This window comes from Pholcus phalangioides, unplaced genomic scaffold, assembly GCF_987345545.1.
Source record: "Pholcus phalangioides strain wild (caught in Gottingen) unplaced genomic scaffold, Ppha-v1.0 ptg000010l_1, whole genome shotgun sequence".
Classification (NCBI taxonomy): Eukaryota; Metazoa; Arthropoda; class Arachnida; order Araneae; family Pholcidae; genus Pholcus; species Pholcus phalangioides.
This window is the reverse complement of record NW_028301603.1, coordinates 32550745-32575702: the sequence shown is the minus strand read 5'-3', so window position 1 is coordinate 32575702 and position 24958 is coordinate 32550745. Positions and strand designations below refer to the sequence as shown.

The 24958-nt window shown below is 40.1% G+C and overlaps 1 protein-coding gene across 1 annotated transcript; it reads left to right on the top strand.

Annotated features, from left to right (window-relative positions):
- Positions 1-1269: 1269 nt before the first annotated feature.
- Positions 1270-16971, top strand: LOC149081305 (macrophage mannose receptor 1-like). The gene is made up of 12 exons (XM_089238140.1): positions 1270-1367; positions 5082-5272; positions 6028-6190; positions 6796-6930; positions 9295-9423; positions 10468-10631; positions 11952-12054; positions 13229-13458; positions 14652-14835; positions 14937-15086; positions 16459-16572; positions 16696-16971. Exons 1-12 carry the CDS (start codon positions 1313-1315, stop codon positions 16872-16874), a joined length of 1797 nt encoding a protein of 598 aa, XP_089094266.1. The 5' UTR covers positions 1270-1312; the 3' UTR covers positions 16875-16971.
- The last annotated feature ends 7987 nt before the right edge of the window (positions 16972-24958 follow it).

Sequence of the window (24958 nt, the reverse complement as noted above, 5' to 3'; positions counted from 1 at the left end):
AGATATGAAATATTCTAAGCTGCTGACGGGGGGGGGGGTCAAAAATGGCTGAAAATCTGCTTACGTAATACTTGAATGGCCCCTAAGGGCAAAAAAAAAATTGTTTCTGAGCGCGATGCTTGCTAAAATATTTGAATTAGAAAAATGTGAGAAAAGTTATGAAAGAACAGTAAAACTAACGGACAACGCTCCTTTTTAATCATTTATGCTGTCCTTTCCCAACTTACGTTTTTTGAATCTAAATATCTCAGCGAATATTGCATTCAAGTTAGGGCATCAACTTTTTGATTGGAAGGTAGAGGATGGGGGAACAGTATAAAAATTTATATTTTGTTACACACTGTATTTTCACTCTCAAAACTGGTGCAGGATAATTTCTGTGGTCAGATGGAAAAATGTCACAAGTCACTTTTCCCAAAAAATTGAGGAGTTTGCATTCTGGAGTCTTGTTCGTCAAAATTTTAGGTGACAAAATATTTCATCCATCTTTTGGTTTATGTAGAACCAACGGAGGCAAATTGCAATAAGTCAGAAAGCCACAGTATCACATTTTTACAAAATATTGTTTGCAAGTTTGCCCTCATGAAATTTTAAAAAAGTGACTTCTGTCTTACATTTTGCCATCTGAGCACAGATTTTTGAACGCCTTTTGAGCATTTTCAAATCGAAACTATGCCTCTACAACGAACAATCGATGCGAAGAAGGCTACATTATCGATTACAGGACACCCTGTATATAAAATACGTAATGGGTGACTGACCCAGGATATGTTATTTTGTTCATCAATTCTGGAGGTATTTCATTTATTCTGAATTTTCATCAATTCTGAAGGTATTTCTTTCATTTATTCTGAATGTTCATGAGAGCTGGAATTATTTATTGCATTTATTATGAATTCTCATTTTCTTAATATTTTAGATTCCCTTCCCTCACAGAAGAAAAAAATTGGGGACTAAGGGGCCCCCGCGTTAGGAGCGGCCTTGTAACTACTAAATCACTTAACGCGTGTAAACGGACCTTAAGAGGGTTGGTCACAGAAATAAGTTTGTGAGACTGGTGTAGATGATGCAACAAACAAGATTACCAAAATATTGTGTCTGAAAAATCCGTAGTACAGATGGCAAATCAAATATGATCAAGACTTTCTTACAACGAAGACAACACAGGAAACTAAAATCATTATTTTGGACTTATCACTGAGACGATAAGATAATATAAGTTAGATGCGGTTATTATTTTATCTTTTCGCAACGAATATTAAAGGTTAATCGGAACCGGCAGTTGTCCTTTTTTCTCCAGCGTCAGCCGAAGATGCTTCCGAAATCTTTGCAATTTGCCGCAGCTGCGCTGATTCTCACACTCTCAGGTATGTGTGCCCTGCGATCTCAAAAACTAAACTAATGAGGTGATAACGTGACAACATCGTTAATATCAGAGGTTTAATTAAATGTTAAAATTTGACGATACATCAGAGACGCATCGGTAGCGTATTTTCTGCATGCGTCCTATACAGGGGGGGCAATCGCTCCCCCGGCTCCCAAAATTTTGTCTTCATTGGCGCCTATTCTCCTCAACATTTGATCACAATTTTTTTTTAAATTTAGTCTATTTTCTACCTTCATTGACTAAAGCAGTGGTTCTTGACCGGGGGTACGGGCACACACCTGAGGGTGCGAGAAAGTAAAGGCCCCTTTCACGCGGACGCGGGTCCGCATACCCTTTCACACGAGCTCTAAAGATGCGGGCGTCTTTAGTTTGAAATTCGTGCATAAAAACTATTTTTTCGCAATTTTTATAATTATTTTTCTCCTTCACCCGTGATTCAGTGCCCATAGGCAGCCTAGAGGCATTCTTTGGTGGTTTAATCTTGAGCTCCATAGAATATGGGTATAAAGATGAATTCATTCCGATCCTCACAAGTAGTCGATGGGAGAAAATATCTTAAAATATTTTCAAAAAATTTTGAAAAAAAAATCTGTCTTTTCGGAAAAATATGAAAGAAAAATTCCAAAAACACATCCAATGTTCGAAAAATCCAATCCAAAAACATCCAAAACATTCGATGTTCCAAAAAAAAAAATATTCAGGAAATATCAAAGAATTTGCAAGTAGAAAAAATTGGGAGGGTGGAGACTTTCAAAATGTTTGTGCTTAGAAATATTCACATCACAATTCTGTCTTAGGCCGGGATTACACTATGAAAGTTTGATAAAAGTTCGTTTATAAAACTTGGAAAATTCAACCAATAGGCGGATCAGTTAAGTTCGCTCGAATGTAACAGATGTGTTTATTGGTTACATTTTTCAAGTTTTATGAAAGAATTTTTAATCAAAGTTTTATAGGGTAATACCAGCCTTAGGCCGGAATTACACTATAAACGTTTTGTAAAAGCTCTTTGATAAAACGTGAAAAATTCAACCCATAAGATCACCGGTTGCATAAGCTTGAATGCGTCCGTCCTAGAGAAATGGTTCCAATTTGTAAAAAAAATTCTCAAAAAGTGTCCGTTGATTCATGCTGTTATTTCCGAACTTTTCGGCAATTTTTGAATTCAAATATATCAGCGAATTGGAACCTTATCACGAAATCATTTCACTTAGAAACGTGAAACTTTTTTTTGTTAGCCTCAGAAGAGACAGGGTAACAACTTTCTACTAATTGGGGGTTTTTTTTGGGCAGGGTGTGAAAATTTAAATTCTTCTGTTTTACGGTACATTGTATTTTCATTCTCAAAACTGGTACAGGAAGGGCCATCTTAAGAGCATAATGAGCCCCCGGGCCTAGTGATTTTTCTAGAGGGCCTCAGAAATTTTCGAAAATTTGAACCGGTTCTCATTTTTGTGAGGCCCTCTTCTCTTGAGGTGCTCGGGTGTGTCCATGCGTTAAGACGGCACTGGGTACCGGGTGACTTTCCAACATATTTTGAGCTTTTTTTTTTTTTTTTTGAATTGGAACCACTTCTCTGCGACGAACGCTTCATGAGATAAAGGCCGCGTGATTTCTGAACACAATTTGAGCATTTCTTAAATTTTAACCAAACCAATGGTCGATGAGATAAAGACCGCGTTGGGACCTATAGGACACCCTGTATATACAGTACAATAATGGAACTTGCAGACAGTGATAAAAGAAAAGTTTGTTATGAACAAATCAATGATTTTCGAGTGAAATGAAATTGATGAAAATAAAAGGGTTGGAACCTCTTTTTTAAAAGCGTGTTGAAATTAGACATTATAGCTTCAGTTGAATTTAAAATAACGACGGGAAACAAAAAGTTTTTCATTAGAAAAAAGTATCTAATAACTAGTTTAGGGTGATAGTATCTAATAAAACTGTTTGATTGAGTTGAAAGTATCTAATAAAACTGTTTGATTGAGTTGAAAGTATCTAATAAAACTGTTTGATTGAGTTGAAAGTATCTAATAAAACTGTTTGATTGAGTTGAAAGTATCTAATAAAACTGTTTGATTGAGTTGAAAGTATCTAATAAAACTGTTTGATTGAGTTGAAAGTATCTAATAAAACTGTTTGATTGAGTTGAAAGTATCTAATAAAACTGTTTGATTGAGTTGAAAGTATCTAATAAAACTGTTTGATTGAGTTGAAAGTATCTAATGACGAATTTACTTAGGGTGAAGGTATTTAATAATGATTGGATAAGTATCTAATAACGATTGAATAAAAGTATCTAATAACGATTGAATAAAAGTATCTAATAACGATTGAATAAAAGTATCTAATAACGATTGAATAAAAGTATCTAATAACGATTGAATAAAAGTATCTAATAACGATTGAATAAAAGTATCTAATAACGATTGAATAAAAGTATCTAATAACGATTGAATAAAAGTATCTAATAACGATTGAATAAAAGTATCTAATAACGATTGAATAAAAGTATCTAATAACGATTGAATAAAAGTATCTAATAACGATTGAATAAAAGTATCTAATAACGATTGAATAAAAGTATCTAATAACGATGTCATCAAAGAATGCATGGTCTAACATGAAACGGCCGCTCCGCAAACGTTAAAACGGCATTCCTGTTGAAATTTATCGGGAGAAAAAGATCACCATGCATGCAGATGTAACCTGGGGAAGAAGAAGGAACCGTATGCAAATCTGCGACACAGTGAATAGAAGGAGCGGACTCCAGCCCTGTGAAGTTATTCCAGCGTCCAACCGTCCTAACAGTTGTAACGCACGGGATAACGGCGCACTTTAGTAATACTGAAAAAGCAGACATGCATTTCATTTACGGAGCTGCAAACGGAAGTACCACAGAGGCAGCATTTTTGTGTGTGTGTGTGTACTACTACCTCTTAAAATTTTCCCCCCATGTTTTCTGAATCACCCTATATAAAGAGTTTGATTGGAAGAAATATCTAATAGTGAGTTTTTGTGCTTGGATGAAAGAAGCTACTAACGGGTCTGCTTGGGAAAAAGTATCTAATAATGAGTGTGATTGGGGAAAAGTATCTAACAATGAGTTTGCTTTGGGGGGGGGGAAGAGAATACTATTTAATACGCAAAGGGGGATTTTTGGGGGTAAAGATTGTCATTTTAAAGAACGCAATGTCAAAATTCTTGAAGAAATTATCAAAATGCATCTAATTGAAAGAATCAAAAATCGCATTTTCAGGACGAGTCGACGTGACTGCGGGTTAGCGCGAATCAGGGTAATACTGGAAAGTTTAAAGCAAACCCAGTGATGACCAAATCAAATACTCATGTTCCTTTAACGATTTTTTCCCAGTTCTTTCTTATATGCTAATCCGATATTATTCTGACCATTTATTTATTTTTTTTCAACGTGGATTTTGCTCATTCATTTGCATATTTCGTGTGGAGACGTAAACGCGTGTCCTGGACGTGTTTTTGTGACGGAACGCTCATTGATTATCCGAACATTGATTATATCAACTCACAAGGCATTACAACAGGTTCAATTGGACCGCGGTGCCTTTTGGGACTTGGTGCGAAAAAGTCTTATTGGTCGAAACGAGATGCTAAAATATTTATATCCTGCACACAAACTGTAATAAAAAGTATTCATTTTTTTTTTATCTGACAGCCTGTCGCTGTATCGAGTACTGTACCAAAGACGGAATATGGCTGAAGTTCCGAGATAACTGTTATTCGTTCGAGACCAGATCAGGAAGCAAGCTGCACTCTTACTACGATGCCGAGGACTATTGCCGTAGTCTTGGTGCTCACCTGGTATCCATCCATTCGAAGGCCGAGAACGATTTCCTCGATGAAGCCGTAAGTCTTCACCCATATGTGTCTTTTTTTTTTTCCTGTGAGGTTATAGTTTGCTAGACCTCCCTTATTTCAAAGAAATGTTCCCCAAGAAAATGTTTCGAGCCTTGCCATTGCTACAGTATTTGATTACGGTGACTTCAGATGATTCTGTAATCATTCCTCAATGTATGTTGTGCACTTCGGGTGACCATATTTCCTGTTTTTCACGTTACATCCCGGTAAATTTGCTCGTCCAGACTTTATTTTCATAAAGAATATCCCGTTTTTTGGGAATAATCCATTCCCAAATTCATAATTGCTACTAAAATCATGACTTAAAATTCGTATAATTTATGATTTTTATTCTCAGTTTATTCATTTACAATATTGTAACTATGGCTGATATATGCGTCGCACATATTTGTCATGTGTTCAATGTGTTTTTAAGAGAAATACGTTTTAATTCATAGCAATTTTGGCAATTTGTAAGCACTTTCATCAATTTAACTGACAATTGATTCTCTTCTGGCGATAGTTTGTGGCTTTTTTGGCTATGACTGTCACACTTTTGGCGATAATCCTCAATTCTTTTCATCATTTGCGATCTGAATTTCCCAATTTTTCCCGATGAAAAATGGTCAGTCTAGGAATAAAGAACAGTCTCCACAGAACTAGTAACCCAGTCTTTTTAGATCAGATGTTAGATACAGTAGATTTCATATGTAGTAGTAGTCATTTCAGACGAGTAAGCCATTATTGTTACTATTATCTTACAGTCTAGCAAGCGTTATTACGGAGGCAGGCAATGGATAGGTCTGAACGACGTCGAAAACAGAAACGATTTCAAATGGTCGGACGGCACCACCGTGGACTTCTTGAAGCTGTTCAACAAGACCGAGTACTTCAAGGAAAGCTGCTTCGTTTTCTACAAACCGGAAGGTATAGTTATTCTTTCCTGTTGAGTCCAATGTGTATTACGCATAATGCGCACCGATGACTCGTATACCAACTCAACAAAAACACATTGTTGCGAGCAATCAGCCAATTAGATGTCTTTTTCGGCCCGTTCACATGTGCAATAAAACATCCCGGGAAGTTCCCGGTAACGGGGATTTTCGCTACAAACCATTCACATGACGTTTAGTTTATGCCGGTAACCCCCCCCCCCTCTTCTTTACGGAAGCCGTCACTGGTTACGTGGGTTGAACTAATAGGTTGAACCAACACCTTCTAGAGCAAGTGTTTTAGAAGGTGCTGGTTGAACAGAAGTGATTGATTCAAGATGGCTGACGAAGGAGCTTACAGTAGTTTTCGCGGCGCAAAGGATTATGGGAGAGAAGGTCGTTGTCGATCACCAATCCACCCAAGAAAGATGGGCTTTTTTTTTTTATGAGCTTCTCTTCCACCTTTTTTTTCTCCTATGAGGGGAAAAAAGTTGCCATGCTGGTAATTATCACCAAAGCGACCCCCAATCTTGCACATGTGAACGGGGCTTTAGTTTTGATTTATTAACCTAATTTTTGCTGTCGCTCTTTCCAACGAAGGTGGATGGCGGAGGGAGCACTGCGAGCTTCGCCACACGGCCATATGCAAGAAATCCGTCCACGACGTCGTACCGGCCACGTTGCCACCGCCCACGCCACTCGTTGGGAACTGTCCGAAGGGATGGCTGAAGTTTGGTTCGTATAATCCTCCTTACTTATCCCCTCACTGTAGATACGTCATCCGACATAGACTAGAAGAAAATCGTGTCATATTTAAGGGCATACGTAGAATAATCATATTAGATATCACCCATATTTTAACGTAATTTTTGCCATGCAAATTTTATTTTTGCAAAAACATCCCGTTTTTTCCAGTATTTTCAACGCGCCATCTTAAATTGTTATTCTTTATTGCAATCAAGAATTAGAATTATTTTTGCTGTTTTTTTTACTCATTTTAATTTAGGATTCATTTTAATCCATCGGAATTCGCGGTGGAGTTTGGTTCCCCATGGTTGAGGATTTTTCGGTAATTTTAGCAATAATTGGCCACTTTGCTAATTGTAGGCATCATGCTTGGCGATAATTGACGATTTTCTCGTATTGCCCAGAAAAAGCACCGACGATAAAGGCAAATACAAAGAAAATACAGACATTCCTTACGCATTTCGACATACTATGGGTGTCGTCTTCAGAGGATACAAAATATCACGCTGACCGAGGATCCCATTTGGATTGATTACCAGATCTTAACGTTACTCAGCGGAAAGAAAAAATATATACTTGAAAGACTGCTCTCGTATTAGAAATTCCAATTTACCGCGTTTTCCTAGAGGGCATATGGTCAGCCCAAATACAAATACGAGAGAAATAAATTAATTCATCTGAAAATTTTTTCATGTGTTCATTTCTCCCCCTCCCCCCTGAAATGTATTTTAATGCACTGCGATTTGCGGTAGCCCCACTATTTCTCACCGATTTGCGTTTTTTTGTTAGCAGTGAAACCTATAAGTGGAACTCATAGTTAGAAAAACTGGTGGCAGATGGCAGCATTACACATAACAAGCATTACAGAGAAACAAAAAACTTCACGTCAGGTTTCACTACACGTACACGCACATTCCCGCATGTACCGATTCGTTAGGGGTTCCGCGGGGGGGGGGGTGCATGTGTGGTGTAGCAGTAGTAGGTAGGGCCTCCAAAAAATGGCTCGGGGATCCATGATGTTCTTAAGTCAGCCACCTCGTTGGTCAATTTGCCTGTTGTGGCGTTGTATTTGTATTTGTATAATTAATCCGGAGTTTGGCAACTTGTTTGGCGAGAATAGGTGTTTTTTTCTCGTGTTGTTTTCTATAACAGCGTTACTCAACCTATGCTTCGCCTGTTCATCTAACTCTCTACCACCGTGAAGGTTGCCGTTAGACTGTAGGTTCGAACCGGGGGAAGAATATAGAGATAAGATATTTTCCCTAACGAGCTTGAGGCGGCCACCGATAGATGACGCCTTCATTTCTAGTAAATTGCTTTCAGCGATGTCGCCGGGGTTGATGTGTGGTGAAAGTAGAGGTGGTCCTCGACGATGACATAGGTGTCCACAGGCAGACTTGATAAAATTATTAACCCGTTGTAATTGATATTAGTAATATCCATATTGGTTCAAATAAAATAATATTTTCATACTTAAGTTCACCATGCATCATCGAGGAGAATGCAGGAAATTGCGATCTTAAATACGGTATATCACTGAATTTTGCCAAAAATTGCAATTTGTTACTGAAAATACAATTTGTTAATTACTGCTTAAATTGCTGAAGATGGGTAAAGGGCTGGTACAAATCGCAGTTAAAAAAGATGAAATAATAATCAGATAATCTTATGACCATATTTCATCGGAGAAAATACGGTATGAACTGTGATCCTAAATATACGGGCCATTGCCAATTGTCATCGATAAAAAACATTGCCAAAAGTTATTGCACAGTCACCGATAATAATTAAAATTTCTGCAAAATTGCGGTGAACACATATTTATAATTTTTGCCATAATTATCATAATATAATTTATATTATGGAAACAGTATGTGTTTTACGACTTTTTAGTAATTACTACAAATTCAAATGAATATCGTTGAAAAAACGGGACAAATGCGTGAAAGAAATCGGAATAGTGAAAATCACAGGTATGTTCCGTAATACGAGACACAAGAAGTTCGTCAAATTGTTTCAGACATTTTACTGTAGACCAGACGTGGCCAAGGCTCTGTCCCATGAGGGATATAAACACATTATCCCAAGGGTTCGGGCCACGCTGGGACATTTTACTGGTTCTTGTTTTCAGAAAGGTTGTACAACACTCCTCTATAAGATATGGTCAGGCAAGGTTCACAGATTTCTGTTTGCGAGTAAAATGATTTGGCTAATGTCCGAGATCTGACTGGTTCACAAATTGACCGTTATCCTAAAAGGTCTGATATTTCGCAACTGATCAGATTTCTGACATTGGCCGCAAAAAAATTAACGATTTATTCATTCGCTTCTTTTACTTGTATGCTCTCTCAGGTCAAAAATGCTACAGGTTTTTCGGTCAAGATGTGCAAGAAAGGAAAAAGTTCAAAGAGGCCAAAATCGCGTGCAACAGTCTCGGAGTGAACAACGACCTGGTGTCGATCCACAGCGCCGATGAACAAGGTAACACGGGACATTTTTTAGTTTCTGAGAATGACGGAATGGTCAGCCTTTCGTTATAGTAGCGCCTGATTAGATAAGCTTCAGTCAAACAAGGGGGGGCTTCAATTATTGAACAATCTCCACTTCTTGGGAAATTTATTCATTCATAAATTCTGGCGTTATTTCCTTCATCAATACTGAAATTATTTCCTTCATCGATTCTGAAATTATTTCCTTCATTGATTCTGAAATTCGATTCTGAAATTATTTCCTTCATCGATTCTGAAACTATTTCCTTCATCGATTTTAAAATTATTTCCTTCATCAATTCTGAAATTATTTCTTTCATCAATTTTGAAATTATTTCCTTCATCAATTCTGAAATTATTTCTTTCATCAATTTTGAAATTATTTCTTTCATCAATTCTGAAGTTATTTTCTTCATCGATTTTGAAATTATTTCCTTCATCGATTTTGAAATTATTTCTTTCATCAATTTTGAAATTATTTCCTTCATCGATTCTGAAATTATTTCTTTCATTAATTCGCAACTGTCTCATTGATTTCAAAAATTATATCGTTCACCCATGTCTAAATTTTCATTGATTCTGAAATTATTTTCCATTTTGATTCTGAAATCTTTCCATTTAATTCGTAATTTTCATTCATCCAACAATTATTTCTTTCACCATACCGTATAATACTGTATATAGCATAGTTCCCCAAACTTTTTGTTTTCCATCGCTCCCTTCTTCAATAATTTTTTGTTCTCATCGCCCCCAACTCAAATCTTCCCATAAGGTGCTGTACTAAAACCACAGTTTCTACCGTCCCCCCCGGAACATTTCATCGTCCCTCAGGGAAACACTGATATACAATATAGTGATATTAAAATAATCTATTTTTTACTAATATTATTTCTTTCCATATACAGTACTTATCGTTGACGTAAGACCATGCATCGATATCCAATGTATTTCTGCATATTTTTCTTCCAATAAGTCTACATATTATTTTTTTTCCGATATGTCTATATTATATGTATGTAAATGAATTATTATTCAGCTTTTCTGACTGCCAACATGTACGGCCTGGGAGCCCCGGCGTGGATTGGTTTCTCTCAGATATCATCCGACGAAATCGGCCACGAGCTCGTCTTTGGCTGGACCGACAACTCGCGAGTGAATTACACTTTCTGGGCACCTGGACATCCACAGCGAGGAACGTGGGTCAGAGACATCTCTTTTACATTTTTTACATTACCATGATTTTCAGCAGAATAACGAATTCGAAACTAAAAGTTCAATTAACAGTAGACAGATGGTGTTATAAAAATAAATATTTACTAAATAATAAGAAAGCTGTAACTTCACAGCCATTCGTATAGTTTATATTGCATGTGCATATACTGGTCAGCCGAATAATTAAAGCTACCTAAGAACCTATCCTAATGAAGTATAAACCCTCTTTTGGGGTATGGAAGAGCCTCTGGACAAGCCGAGGCATGCCCACAGCAGGCGTAACTACAATGAATTTCACCTTCCGACATGTTTTATCCAACCGTTTGGCCATTATAATTGTTTATTTGTCGGTAAATCCTTTCCTTTACTTAGGACAATTTCAACATCGTCTTGGTCCTCCACGTGCACTGGAACCCCCACCTATATACCTGCTACGTCTATATGTCTGATTTAATCGGTATGAATAGCTATCCAAGGCCCCTAGAAGCCTGACGCAATTGCTATAAACTACTCTGCAAGGCCTGAGAGGCCCCAATACACCTGCAAGTCTGACGCAAATGTAATGAATGTAGAAACGTCATCAGAACACCCCTCGTGCACCTACAAGTCTGACGCAATCGATATGAATTGCTAAGAAACGTAACCAGAACTTCCCTTGTGTACCTAAAAGTCTGACACAATCGATATGAATAACTATGCGAAGTCCTCAGAGGCACCGCACTCACTTGTCCAACGCAGTTGCTATGAATTGCTTTGCAAGGTCATCCGAGGCCGCTAATGCACCTACAAGTATGACACAATCGATATGAATAGCTATTGTGTGTGCTTGGGGCACCTCAAGCACCTACATGTCCGACGAATTCGGTATGAATCGATATGCAAGGTCATCTGAGGCCCCTCCTGCACCTATCAGTCCGACGTAATTGATATGAATTGCTCTACGAACATAGGCATGAACTTATCAAGATTAGTGGGGAGGGGACCTGGGCCTTAAACTCCATATTTTTGTGGGTGTTATGGAGATAAGGTGGGAGAGGATGGTCGGGTCCATGGACCCAATACAAGTTTTTGCTATGCATGCAAGGTAATCAGAGGCCCTCATGCTGGAAGCGTTCCCGATTGGCACTACAGCTTGATGGAGCACGATCCTAGGCGTTTATATCTACCATCACCTTCCATTTGAATGGTCCTGCAGACAACTTCATCTATAAAATGCATAGGTAGTTTGAATGTATCAGGCTGATCGGTATAGGTACCTCCTCATTCTGCGAAGCAATAACCTCTATGTATTATTTCCTGCTTGCACAGAAAAACTGCGTCGCTCTTGGATACGAAGGCGTCGGAAAAGGCGAATGGGTCGGCGAATACTGCGATATCCATCCGAAGGGATACATCTGCCAACGGCCACTTGGTGAGTATCATCGCACACGTTAACGCTACCATCAATCTCCGTGTGCAGAAAATTCATCGTCAACAATTCACCAGGCCCTTATCTGACCAATTTTCAAAAATTTCAACCGGTTCTTATTTTTGTGAGGCCTTTGGTCCGTGCCCGAGGGGGGGGGGGCATGTGTTAAGACGGCACTGCCGCCATGCCATTCACCGCCACCCAATTAAACGACAAAGTTGCATGGTGTGTGAGTGGAAGAGTAAGTGAGTGAGTAAATGAGCGAGTGAGCGAATGAGCAAGCAAATGAGTGAGTGAGTGAATAAAAAGCAAAAATGAGCGAGTGAGTGAAAGAACAAGCAAATAAGTGAGTGAATGAACAAATAAATACGCGAGTGTGTGAGCAGGTGAACGAATGAGTAAGTTGGTGAATGATCAAGTAGTTGAATGAGTGAATATTCAAGTGAGTAGGTGAATGAATGAGTAATCAAGTGAGTAGATGAATGATCGAATGAATGAACAGGTAGCAAATCATCAAATGAGTGCGCAGGTGAGCAAATGATCGAATGAGCAAATGAGTGAGTCACTCATGCGTTCATCACTCATTCGCTCACTCACTCATAGGTCACTCATTCGTTATTCATAGGTCATTCATAGGTCACTCACTCGTTATTCATAGGTCATTCATAGGTCACTCACTCGTTATTCATAGGTCACTCACTCGTTATTCATAGGTCACTCACTCGTTATTCATAGGTCACTCACTCGTTATTCATAGGTCACTCACTCGTCATACATAGGTCACTCACTCACTATCTTACTCGCCAGCTCATTCATTAACTTATTCGGTCACTCACACATTCACTCACTTACTAAATCACCAATCTCTTAGACTCACTGGCGACTAACAGTTGCCGATGAATTTCTCCGGAGGTGATTTTTCCGTCGGTGAATTTTCCCATCGGTGAATTTTCCCATCGGTAAATTGTGTGGCTGTGAGTTGTTGGCGATGAGTTTTCCGTAAATCACCAATCTCTATGGCGTATTTACTTATTATATATGAAAATTCATCGACACTACGGGGCGGATCAGTTTAAATAGCCCGGAAGAGGGCGTGCGACGGACGCGGTCGCCACAGCCCTAAAATAATACGATGTGATGTCTCTCTTTGTATTGTATGATTCATTCGTCACTGCAGACGCCGATTTGCCGCCAGTGATTCCTCAGCCTACGGGGTGTGGACCCAACGGATTGAGATACCGCAACTCGTGCTACTACTTCCACGACGAGGAGAAGACGTGGGCAGATGCCAACAGCACTTGCATTGCCGAGGGTGCCAACCTCGTGTCGGTCATCGACAGCTTCGAACAGAACCTGCTCTACAACCACATCAGTCGGGACTCCTGGTTAGGTCTGAAGACCATAACCGTGAGTACAAATTGTTATGTTCATTTTTTAAATATCGATTATTTGGGGCTCTAACAAGCGCAGATCTCTTTCTATCTCTCTCCAAGGAGGGGGGGGGGGGAAGATCGCCCCTCACAAGAGCCGAATAATCTGGGTTAAATTTGTCTGCCGTAAAATCCCGATGATCCAAAGCACCTACACGATAAGTCGCTTCTTTGACACATCGCCCTGAATCCGCTTGCCTCCTCTTCATTCGCAGCGCTGAAGATATCTGTCTTCGCTTTATTCGTAGATGAAGATGCTTGTCCCCCCCACTCTATTCGCAGCTGAAGATATCTGCTTCGGCTTCATTTGCAGGTGAAGATATCGGTCTTCACTCCATTCCATAGGCGGAGATTGACTTGGAAGTCTGGGGGGGGGGGCACGGTGATGATGTTGTCGTCATTTCATATATACATATATACATTAGGTCAGTCGACTCGAACTTTGACGCTGGGGGGGGGGGGGCAATGCCCCCCACGCATCTACGCCCATGCTCCATTCACAGCTGAAGATATCTGTCTTCACTCCATTCGAAAGCTGAAGATGCCTGCCTGCACTCCATTCGAATCCCAATTCAGCCGCTTCATTCGCAGAAGGAGGAATGAGTTGTGCGAAAAAATTAAACTAGAAAGGTAAAAGGCCGATTATAAATCAGGGCCGTGTTAAAAGCATCGGGGGGGGGGGGGTCCGCGGGCTAATTTCCCCGGTGATTTTTCCTGAGGCCCCTACCGAGGGGGTATCTACAAATACTTTCCTAGTAGTTTACATGCTTACTCTCAAAAATTTTAACCTTATCTCACTTTCATGAGGGGGGCCCTTCTACACTTAATGTTCCCAAACCGTGCTCGGGCTGGCTCTCATGCGTTAATACGGCAGGCACTACCATGAATCCGCCTCTGTATCTAGATGTCGCATCTTAAACAGCCTATGTCTGCGGATGCTGTCGTGATGTACGGAACCAGGGAGGGTGTGAACGAACGTCCCCCTCCCAAGAATCAAATAGGAAAAATATGGTCTTTCCCATAAAATACGGGACATTACGATCAACCCACATAAGTTCCCTTCCTCCCCTTCTGACGATACATCACCCGAGTCGAACTGTTACCAACATGAGAGAGTGAAGTAATACAGTAGTTTCGAAAATTGCAATTTGTCACTCCCTCTCGTTTCAGGGCACCCGTATTTTCAAGTGGTCCGACAAGCAGCCTTTCTACTATTCCAACTGGGCGAACGGGCAGCCGTCGCTGGAGGACCTGAAAGGCCCATACTGCGTCTCGCTGCGAGGTTCGACGGATCGCACCTGGGACGTCAGGCGTTGCCAGGAGAAACTTCCGTTCATCTGCGAATCTTCGAATGGTAGGCATCGTGATTCGATCTTAAATTCTTGTGCGTGAATTTACCGATAATATATACATATACAGTGTATACATATGTATTTTCTTTTCCCTCCTGCGCAGAAACCCCGCCGGCATATCCAGGAGAGGTGATTGGCCAATGTCCATCCTTAACAAACGTCGATATCGGCGATGCTCACTGCTATCACATAGTCGAGGGAAGCGATTCTCGTTTGCAGTGGGGATCGTTGACCAGGTACTGCATCAGCAAAGGTGAGCAATTTTCTCATCGATTCTAGAATGTTTTTCTTCCGTTAACTCTGAATTTTTAATGAATATTTTCTGAATTTTCTGCCATTACATCTGAATTTTCGTCAATTCTGGAATTATTTTTTTAAATTAGTTCTGAATTTTCGTTAATTCTAGAACTATTTTTTCCCGTTAATTCAGAATTTCCGTCAAATCTGGATTTTTTTTCCCTTCAATTACTTTTGAATTTTCGTCGATTGTGGAATTTTTTCCTTACGTTATTTCTGAATTTTCGTCAACTATGGATTTTCTTCCCCGTTAATGCTGAAATTCCATCAATTCTGAAATTATTTTCTCTGTTAATTCTCAAATTTCGTCAATTCTAGAATTTTTTTTCTTCCGTTAATTCTGAATTTTCATCAAAATTCTGAAATTTTTTTCTTCCGTTAATTCTGAATTTTCATCAGTTTTTGTTTGATCATTTTCGTCGCACTACGGTCATTTTCTGCTCACGAGGGCTAATTAGACCGGGACTTACAATTTATTGCCGATTCCAAACGGCAAGCTTGTTTTTTTACACTCATCGAGAGGTTGGTGCGCTAACCCCTCGATGGGGGAACTCCCTGCAGTAGCAATTTTTTGCCCCCCTGTGTCAGGAAAGTTTTCTGACAAGGACGAACCGGGTATCGAACTCGCGACACCTCTAAACATCCTCTGGTACTTTAGGCGAGTATCTTATCGACCGGGCTACAGCGCCCCATCAATTTCTGTTTTATATAACTTACATTTAAGTGTGTTCAATTTTTTTGTATGGATACTCTGCATTCCTGTATATTCTGAAGAATATATGCCGATTCCCCTCCCCCACAAAAGATACAGAAGCGGGGTCCTAAGTATTTTTGGTACCACGGAATTTTGTTGAAATGTACCGGGCTCCGCGTCTGGTTAAGGCGATCCTGCGTTTATAAACACCTATGAATAGGATGAAGAGATTTTGAAAAAATTTCACTCTTTCAGTCCATTTTATGCATAATTCTTTGAAAAAAAGGGGGAGAGGAAGGAAAACATGCTTTTCGAAAAATTCCGTTGTCGTTATAGCGAATGTGTTCTGATTTTCATTCATAAGTAACTCACTATAAGCGAATATTTTTTGTAACTTTTTTTTTACCTAACTTTAATATTAGCTCTTTGACAATCACTTGCCAATTACTCGTAGTAGTAAAATTCTCGTTGCAAGCCGTGCTCGTTATAATAGACTTTTTTTTACTGTATTTATGCTCTGAAGACGGCGCCCATAGCGGGCCGAAACGTGTTGGAAACAACGTGTGGCTTATTCTTAGTTATTTGAAGTTATCGTTGGTTCCTTCTTTGACGAATCATTTTATTAACCATTCAGGTATGGAACTGGTTTCACTGCACAGAGAACATCAAGTGAAGTCATTGATGACTTACCTGTGGAAGAAGCCCTACGACTATTGGATGGGCCTGATACGAAGGGATGAGAAGAAAGGTACTTTTTCCCCGACTTATTTTCGTCGCCTTGGTAGGATGTCTACCGCTTCAAAATAATAATTTTATTATTATCGGTATATTATATTGTGTGATTTTTAAGCTTTTATCATCATTTTCGCAGACAAGTTTATTTGGGCCGACGGCAGTCCCTTGAACTACACGAACTGGGGCGACAGGGAACCGAGCAGCTGGTCCAGAGATAACGACTGCGTCGGATTCTCGACCAGAGACTCCAAATGGTACGTCAAGAGCTGTTCCGATTGGAGCGGAAGCATGTGCAGGGCTAAGAAAGTTCTGTAGGCCGGAAAAAGAAATGACATTTTGCGTTGTTTTCTTGTAGGACCATTTACAAATCCAAGAGAAATGGACCATTTTTCTAATAAATATTGCCTCTTTATTGTTGTATGAAAGTCATTTTTCTCATCTCGCCGCTGGCCATAAACGCATTTTGAAACATTATTATTTAAACATAGGCACATCGAGTCTCTGGAGAACCTTGTCTACGTGTTGCACGTGTTGTTGGTCGTTTTCGAAAATAATTAGAACATCGTCTAAGTAGCATAGGGCGAAATGAAAAGAATGTAAAACTTCGTTCACAAGCCTTTGGAAAGTTTTGTGCGGCACATTTAAGTCCGAAATTCAGATACAAAAATTGGAAACTTCCGAAAGGGGTCACTCTATGGCTGTTTTGGCAATATCTTCTTTAGAGATAGGAATATGGGAATACGCTCGCGCGGACAATATGTCCAATTTCGTGAAAATCTTTTTTTCCATGTAACACATTCGTCAGATCGTGGATATGTGGAACAGGATATCTATCGGGCAAAAGTAACCGCATTTAGACGGCGATAATCTCCACCTAACTGTGTGGATCGATGTGTGGACCAAGGCGATCTTGAGGGTCTACATATCCCGTATTCCATAAGATATTTAAATTCGTTTTTCACCTCTTTTAGGACCTTTGGATGTAATCTCCTCGGTTTTGAGTACAGAGGCGGATCTTTTGTTTGTATGTAATGCACCGTGTCGTGTTTTACTGCTTTGCGAAAATTCGGTGTGGGATTTGTGAGTTCTGGAAATTTTTTCTCTCAGAATGTCCAAATATTTAGAACTATTCGAAATTAACCGAATTTCAGATGGCGAAATGTTTTGTATTTTACCAAAAATACAACACAATACGCAAACACAACAATTCGTTTTACGGTCCACAAGCTTTTTGTTTTTCAAGTCTAGTAGTGAACCAAAAATTTTCAAGAGATCAGCTCCAATAATTGAGACTGGGGCGATTATGAAACTCCATTTGAAACACCTTCGTAATCCAAGGTCAACGTTTTAAACTTTTCTGACCAAAAATTGGAATTTTAGTGCCATTGGCAGCAAACAAATGTCGATCGGAAGCAGGGCCGGATTAAGACGTTCGAAGACCCTAAGCACGGGTGATTTTGGTGCCCCCGCCCATCATAGGCATACATTAGTAAAAATATATTTCACTCAATTGGAACCAGCAATGAATGAAACGATGAAATATTTTTTTTCCAAAGTAATGAACATCCGAGCCAAAATTTTTAATATGAATATCTATGTATATAAAATTGATTTTCTGTCTGACTGTCTGTCTGTCTGTGTGTGTGTATGTTCTCTATACAAATCTACAATTTTAGATGGATCGTCGCCAAATTTTGCATATATACCAAATGGGACCCGACTTAAACGATAGGCTACTTTAAATTTTTGTCAGAGCAGGGTAAGTGCCCCAAATGGGCAAAAAACTGTAGGGAAACAATGGTTTTCGGGCCTCAACAATCACTTTCCGAACGTTTACTTTGGTTACCGTGGTTCCCCAGCAATGCGTTTCAGACGTGTATATGCCTTTACAATGGTTTGTCACTTCTTTAATCCTGTTAGTATATGTATATGTATAAGGGGACGTCGTGTAGGAGGTGCGTCTCTTTTCCGGGAGATGGCGGAATATTTCTAAACCCTTGATATTGGAGGGGTGTCCAATTAAAGGCACGAAACGGCGGAACTTAAAGAAGAAGCCTTTATTTCGAAGCACACTCAAAACAGACAACCTTCCAGAACGGAAGCCACATTCCAACTCACGTTCTCTTCTCTTGGAAGATAGATTTTCTCTTCTCAACTTCTTTTAACAACGTATAAACAAACAAAACGCATTAGGTGCTGTAAGGCCACAGAGAGTTAGTAAAAATATCCATACTGGGAAAATAGATTCGTTACAATCTCCCCCCCCCCCCCTCGCTCCAACGACGTCTCGGCGAGGAGCCAGTAACAGCCATCTTTCCTTTGGGAGTAGTTCCTGACGGACACAGCGGGAAGTTCCGGGCAACTGCCGACACTCTTATGTCAGGTCGAAGTTCGGTCCTTGAATCGCACCGATTCTCAAGACGCCCACTAGGATTCGGATGCACTTTTGAAGAACGCCGCTCTTTTGGGGTCCGGGAAAGCGCGGTTGGGGTCTCAGCATCTCGTAATGGAGTCAACTCCCTTTGGAATCGGTACTGGTTTACGGGATTCAAGACGAGTTCTTGTTTCCTCCCGTTTAGGAAATCTTCAGATTCCTGAGTAGATTCAACGTTTTCAATGATCTTATCCAAAACATCATTCCCACGTTGGGACTCGCGGAGAGTCCGTGATCTCTTCTCCATGTACAATGAAGTTCAACTGCTCACACTGCTTGGCTCCTTTACCCATTGGGCTGGATAGCTTATCAGCGTGGCGGCCTGGACAGTTACGGACAATATGACTACGATTTTTACACTGGTCACACACTATCTGATCCCAACATCTTCGGGCAACGTGTCCACGTCGACCGCAGTTATAGCAAGCATCCCTTCCTCGCAAGGTCGAGCGAGAATTTTAAACACGACATTTTTCGTAGCCTTCTCCAGGGCCACCTTTACAGCGGTATACCCTGTCATCACCACTCTTGTTGATCTGGTGCTTGAGGAAAGGTCTTCCTCCCCCCTAACTTGGAGCATCTATGGGATTCTTCTGAGAAGGAATAAAGTTCTCGCTGCTCGATGAAAGGTATCGGGCCTCCCCCTGGCTTGAAGCATCGCTTGAACTCCGCCGGGGATGAATCAAGTTCTCGTTGCTGAGAAGTAAGGTGGGCACCTTTATCTTCACGTAGTCGACACGATTGTGACTCAGCAGGTAGTGCCAGGAGGGCACTGCTGTCGGATGGGCTTTCGACGAACGGATGTCGCTTCTCAGGAGCTTCAGAGAAGTACCACTTTCCTTGCTGAACATCCAGGACGATTCCAGCATCACTGAGAAAGTCGGTACTGAGAAGGGTTCGGTTTTCCCTGGCCTGTGGTAGCACTATCATCTCGGTGGGAATCACTTTACCTTGGACGTTAATGTCCACAGTCGTAGTTAGGACTTCGGCTCTACGAGCATATCCATCGGCTAGTCTCATAACGATAGTCTTGCGGGAAAAGGTCAAACCATGTTCTTGTAAGAGATGGTATAGCTTCTCCCCTGCCACCGAATGTGTGGCACCCGTGTCAGCGCACACTGCTCCACGCTTATGACAGATCATGACTTCGATAGCATTTCTTTGACGTCTCTCAGTTGAGAAACTGTAAAAATCCAAGGCGTCGACACTAACTTCTGGGGTGTTCGTGGCAGGATTGCACGTTCGACATCGGGACTTGACGACACCAGGTTCTCCGCATCCGTAACATCTTAGGATATGACTGCTAACTGTCATCTTCCGATTCCATATTAGGATGGGATGATAAACTGTATAAGTCCAAAGCGTTGACACTGGGTCCTGGTCTATCCGTTGGAGGATTACACGTTCGGCATCGGGACTTGGTAACACCAGGTTCCCCACAACCATAACATCTTAAGACAGGATGACGTCCTGCATCTTCCGATTCCGGATTCGCACGTTGATTAGAATGAAAGTCTCTTTGTCGCACTGGGGACCTAGGGGGTTCATGTTGCTTTGACTGCAACCTCTTCCTCTCACATTGGATCTCGCTCTTTTTGTTTCGAAGGTTATCATAAGCATCCAGCTTCTCCACGATCTCTTCAGGGGTAGTCCACTCACTCCAAACATCCAGAAAATGTTCTTTAACTTCAGGTGGGATCCTCTTCTTCATCTGATCCGAAATCATCAGATCTTTCAGCTCGTCAAAGTTTCCAATGTTCAGTTCGGACAGCCAGCCTTCAAAGTAACTTTGGATCTCGAAATGATAGTCCTTCCAGGTACTTCCAGGTGCTTTTCTGTGAGTAGAAAAGAGCTGCCGGAACCTTTCCGCACTCAGCTTGAAACGGCGTAAGAGAACCTCCCGGATGTGGTCGTAATCATGGGCCTTATCTTCAGGTTCTCGAGAAATGAGTTTAGCAACTTCATTCGGCAAAACTCCCGGCAGATACGCAACCCAGTTCACCTTCTCCACTTTCAAGAATTTTAGCTGTCTTTCAAACAACTTTAGGAATAGCGACATATCATCTTCACTCGGATTGAAATTCGGGATCAGCCTCTTCACGTCGAACTTGGGCTGATCGATGAGAGCGACGGATGGCTCTTCTGCCGGTTGCGAGAGTCGTTGAAACTCAAGCTGCAACCGCATCTTTTCAAGTTCAAACGAACGTTCTCGTTCCTTTTCTTCGGCGATCCTAGATCGTTCTTTTTCTTCGTCGATTCTAGCTCTTTCCTCAACTATTCTAGCTCGTTCTTCTTCTCTTTCCTCAATTATTCTAGCTCGTTCTTCTTCTCCCTCTCTTTCTCCGATAATAGTAGCCAGCAGGGCTTTCGCGAATTCTTCCTCATAACCGGAGGACTTTGTTATTATATGCTTGATATCTACTACACGCGAATCATTCGGAACTTCCTCTCCTAATTCTAGAGCGAGTAGGATCAAATCACGTTTCTTACCTTTGGCCAAGTACGCCATTTCGATTTTAGGAGCTATCAGGAACCTCACAGTTGAGATCGAATGTCCGTTTCGTACTGCCTTGAGTTCGAGCCACGACGTTGGGCGCCACTTTTATAAGGGGACGTCGTGTAGGAGGTGCGTCTTATTTCTAAACCCTTGATATTGGAGGGGTGTCCAATTAAAGGCACGAAACGGCGGAACTTAAAGAAGAAGCCTTTATTTCGAAGCACACTCAAAACAGACAACCTTCCAGAACGGAAGCCACATTCCAACTCACGTTCTCTTCTCTTGGAAGATAGATTTTCTCTTCTCAACTTCTTTTAACAACGTATAAACAAACAAAACGCATTAGGTGCTGTAAGGCCACAGAGAGTTAGTAAAAATATCCATACTGGGAAAATAGATTCGTTACATATGTATAATAGTTTATGCCTTTATAATGGTTTGCCAATACTTTCAATACTACACAATACTACTATTCAATACAATTACATTTCAATACTCTCAGTAGTGAGGCTTTTTGAATAGACATCATAATCATCATCAGCATCGCTTTGAGGGTCAGGAAAAGGGGGAGACTCATAGAAATCACTGTTAAAATTGCCGATTTTACTGTAGAAATGCTGAAATTTGGTGGGGTTTTCCGCCACATCAATAATTTTAAAAATTGTATAGAATTCCCGATTTCTGAAATATTGTGTTTGCTTAGAGGTATACTAAGCCCAGGAGATTGAATATGAAGTAATTAGCCGGACCTACTTTTGAGTTGGGTATTCATGTAATAACATTGATTTCAACTTTTTATTTATATCTTCTCAAGCATGAAAATTAATGTCTCCGTATTATCTTCTGATATTCAACTGCGTCAATTCATGCAGTTTAGGTTGTTTTAAAATTAATTATGGGCCCGTAAAAAGTACATCGAAAAAATTCCACAGCTTTAATTAAGCATTTTTGAAAGCTGAAACAGGCAGATAATTAACTTGAAGTTTGGGGGGGGGGATAGAAATACATAGCGCCCCTTAAAAAAGGAAAGAAAAGTATATATTCATTTCTATGTTTCTTTAAATCTAGATTTGTTTATTTCATGAGTCGCACAGGAAGTCGCCATATTGGTTAACTTAGACACGGTTTGCATGTCCCTCAAAGAAAGAGGGAGATATCACGTGTTTCTAACAGCCTCATTGAAGAAAACCCGGGCAGCGCCGGGTATTATAGCTAGTCTTATATATAAATGTGAAAGTATGTATGTATGTTCTTTATACAAATCTACAGTTTTAGACTGATCGTCGCCAGATTTTGCATATATACCAAACAGGTCCGGGATTGAACCGTAGGCTACTTTAAAAGTTCGTCATAGCTGGGCAAATGCCCGAAATGGGCGAAAAACTGTCGGGCAACAATAGTTTTGGGGCCTCAACAATTACTTTCGGAACGTTTACTTTGGTTACCGTGGTTTCCAACAATGCGTTTCAGACGTGAATATATGCCTTTACAATGGTTTGTCACACCTTTAATTCTGTTATTATAACAGTTTATTCCTTTATACCGGTTTGCCACTTTTCCAATCCTCCCATTAATTGCCGAAAACCCGGGAAGCGCCGGGTATTTCTGCTAGCCTATATACAGGGTGTCCTGTAAGTGATAATGCGGCCTTTATCTCATCAACCGCCCATCGTATAGATATAGTTTCAATTTAAAAAATGCGTAAAAGGCGTTTGAATAATTTTCGCTGCACAAGCTGGACGTATGACGTCGCTAACAACAGAGAACAACAACTACGCTGACAAAACTGGGAATAAAAATGTTCAACGCCAACTGATGAACTCAATGCTTGCCTCAAATCATCAACACTCTGGCACGAAGTTAAAAAATTATCATTATCCACCAACATGCGAGTTCAACTGCAAAATGACTCAGCACTGCTATCATTTTCACATCAGTTGACCAACCAGTAGACCCAAGCACTGGACCGATTACGTTCCCAAATGAATTTTGCCAGTTGTTAAACTCAGTTCAAGAACTTGCAGACAAAGTCTTCCCAAACATTCAACAAAATGACCAAAACCATGAGTGGCTTTCTGAGAGCGATTCTGGCACCGAAAAATGACAGTGTGAACAAGATCAACGAAAAAATCCTAAAAATTATTCCAGGAGACTCCACATCTTACAAATTGGTTGACACTGTCACAGACATTTAGTTCTGTATCCTGCAGAATTTCTAAACTCCTTTGGATATTCCGGGTGTGCCACCACACAATTTGACCCTCAAAGTCGGAGCACCTATAATGCTTTTAAGAAATTTGGACACACCGAGACTCTGCAATGGCACCAGACTCTGCGTGAAGAAATTGCACAATTGCATCATTAAAGCAACGATTCTAACTGGATGTGACAAAGAAAAAGAAGTCTTCATTCCACGTATCCCAATTATCACCGAAGAAATGCCATTCACTTTCAAGCGATTACAGTTCCCGATTCGTTTAGCTTTTGCTATGACAATCAACAAAGCGCAAGGCCAGTCGTTAGCAGTGGCAGGTATCAACTTACTTGAGCCCTGTTTTTCACACGGACACCTTTTCGTCACCTGTTCACGTGTTAGTAATAGCAAAAATTTGTACATCTACACACCAGATGGAAAAAGAAAAAATATTGTGTATCCACAAGCGATTGCCTCAAGTTTTTAATTAAAATATTTAAAAAATAAAAGTAATTTTTTCTTACTTGATGCAGAAATTTTTCTGATTAAGAAATAATTAATAAGCTATACATATATACATTTTTAACGGGGTGGGCAACGTCGCCGGGTATCAGCTAGTTTTTCTATAAATGAGCACTTTATTTATTGAAATGTTTTCTTCTACTTTTCCTTCGCACAAAATCCTTGATTAAATCTTCGAAACCAATGCTCCACAACACATCTTCTATACACAGTAAAGATAGAGCGTCGAGCCTACCTTGTCGCATAATTGTTCTATGATTTTTTATATGCTTTACTTGAGAAAATGAACGCTCAGCAGAGCAATTCGTAATCATCAATGTTAAAAATGTCCTGAAACCGGTATCAACATTCGAAAAACCTCACTCAATGTTGCCTTCTACAATTACTTTATATGGTTACGATTGTGAGTAAATTTTGTTTTTACAGTATTTTGTTCCACTGAATTTATGCCGCACGTAAGAATGGAACTAGTATTTTATCACAGCTGCTAAGTTCTCGTTCAAGTCCTGTCGATAAGCGACAATCAGTTTTGATTTTCACATACAAAAATTTGTATGAAAATTAATCAAAAAAAAATTTTAAACAAAGCGTTGCGCAAATCATTAATTCAAACATTCAGCGTCAGTCGAAAATGGGTTAACCATTTATATCCGACATTATGAAAAGTAGAATGAGAAGCAAATTGTAATAAATTAAAATAAAAGTGTAAATGTAATGATAATAATAAATATTTATCATGTAAATCGTTTGGT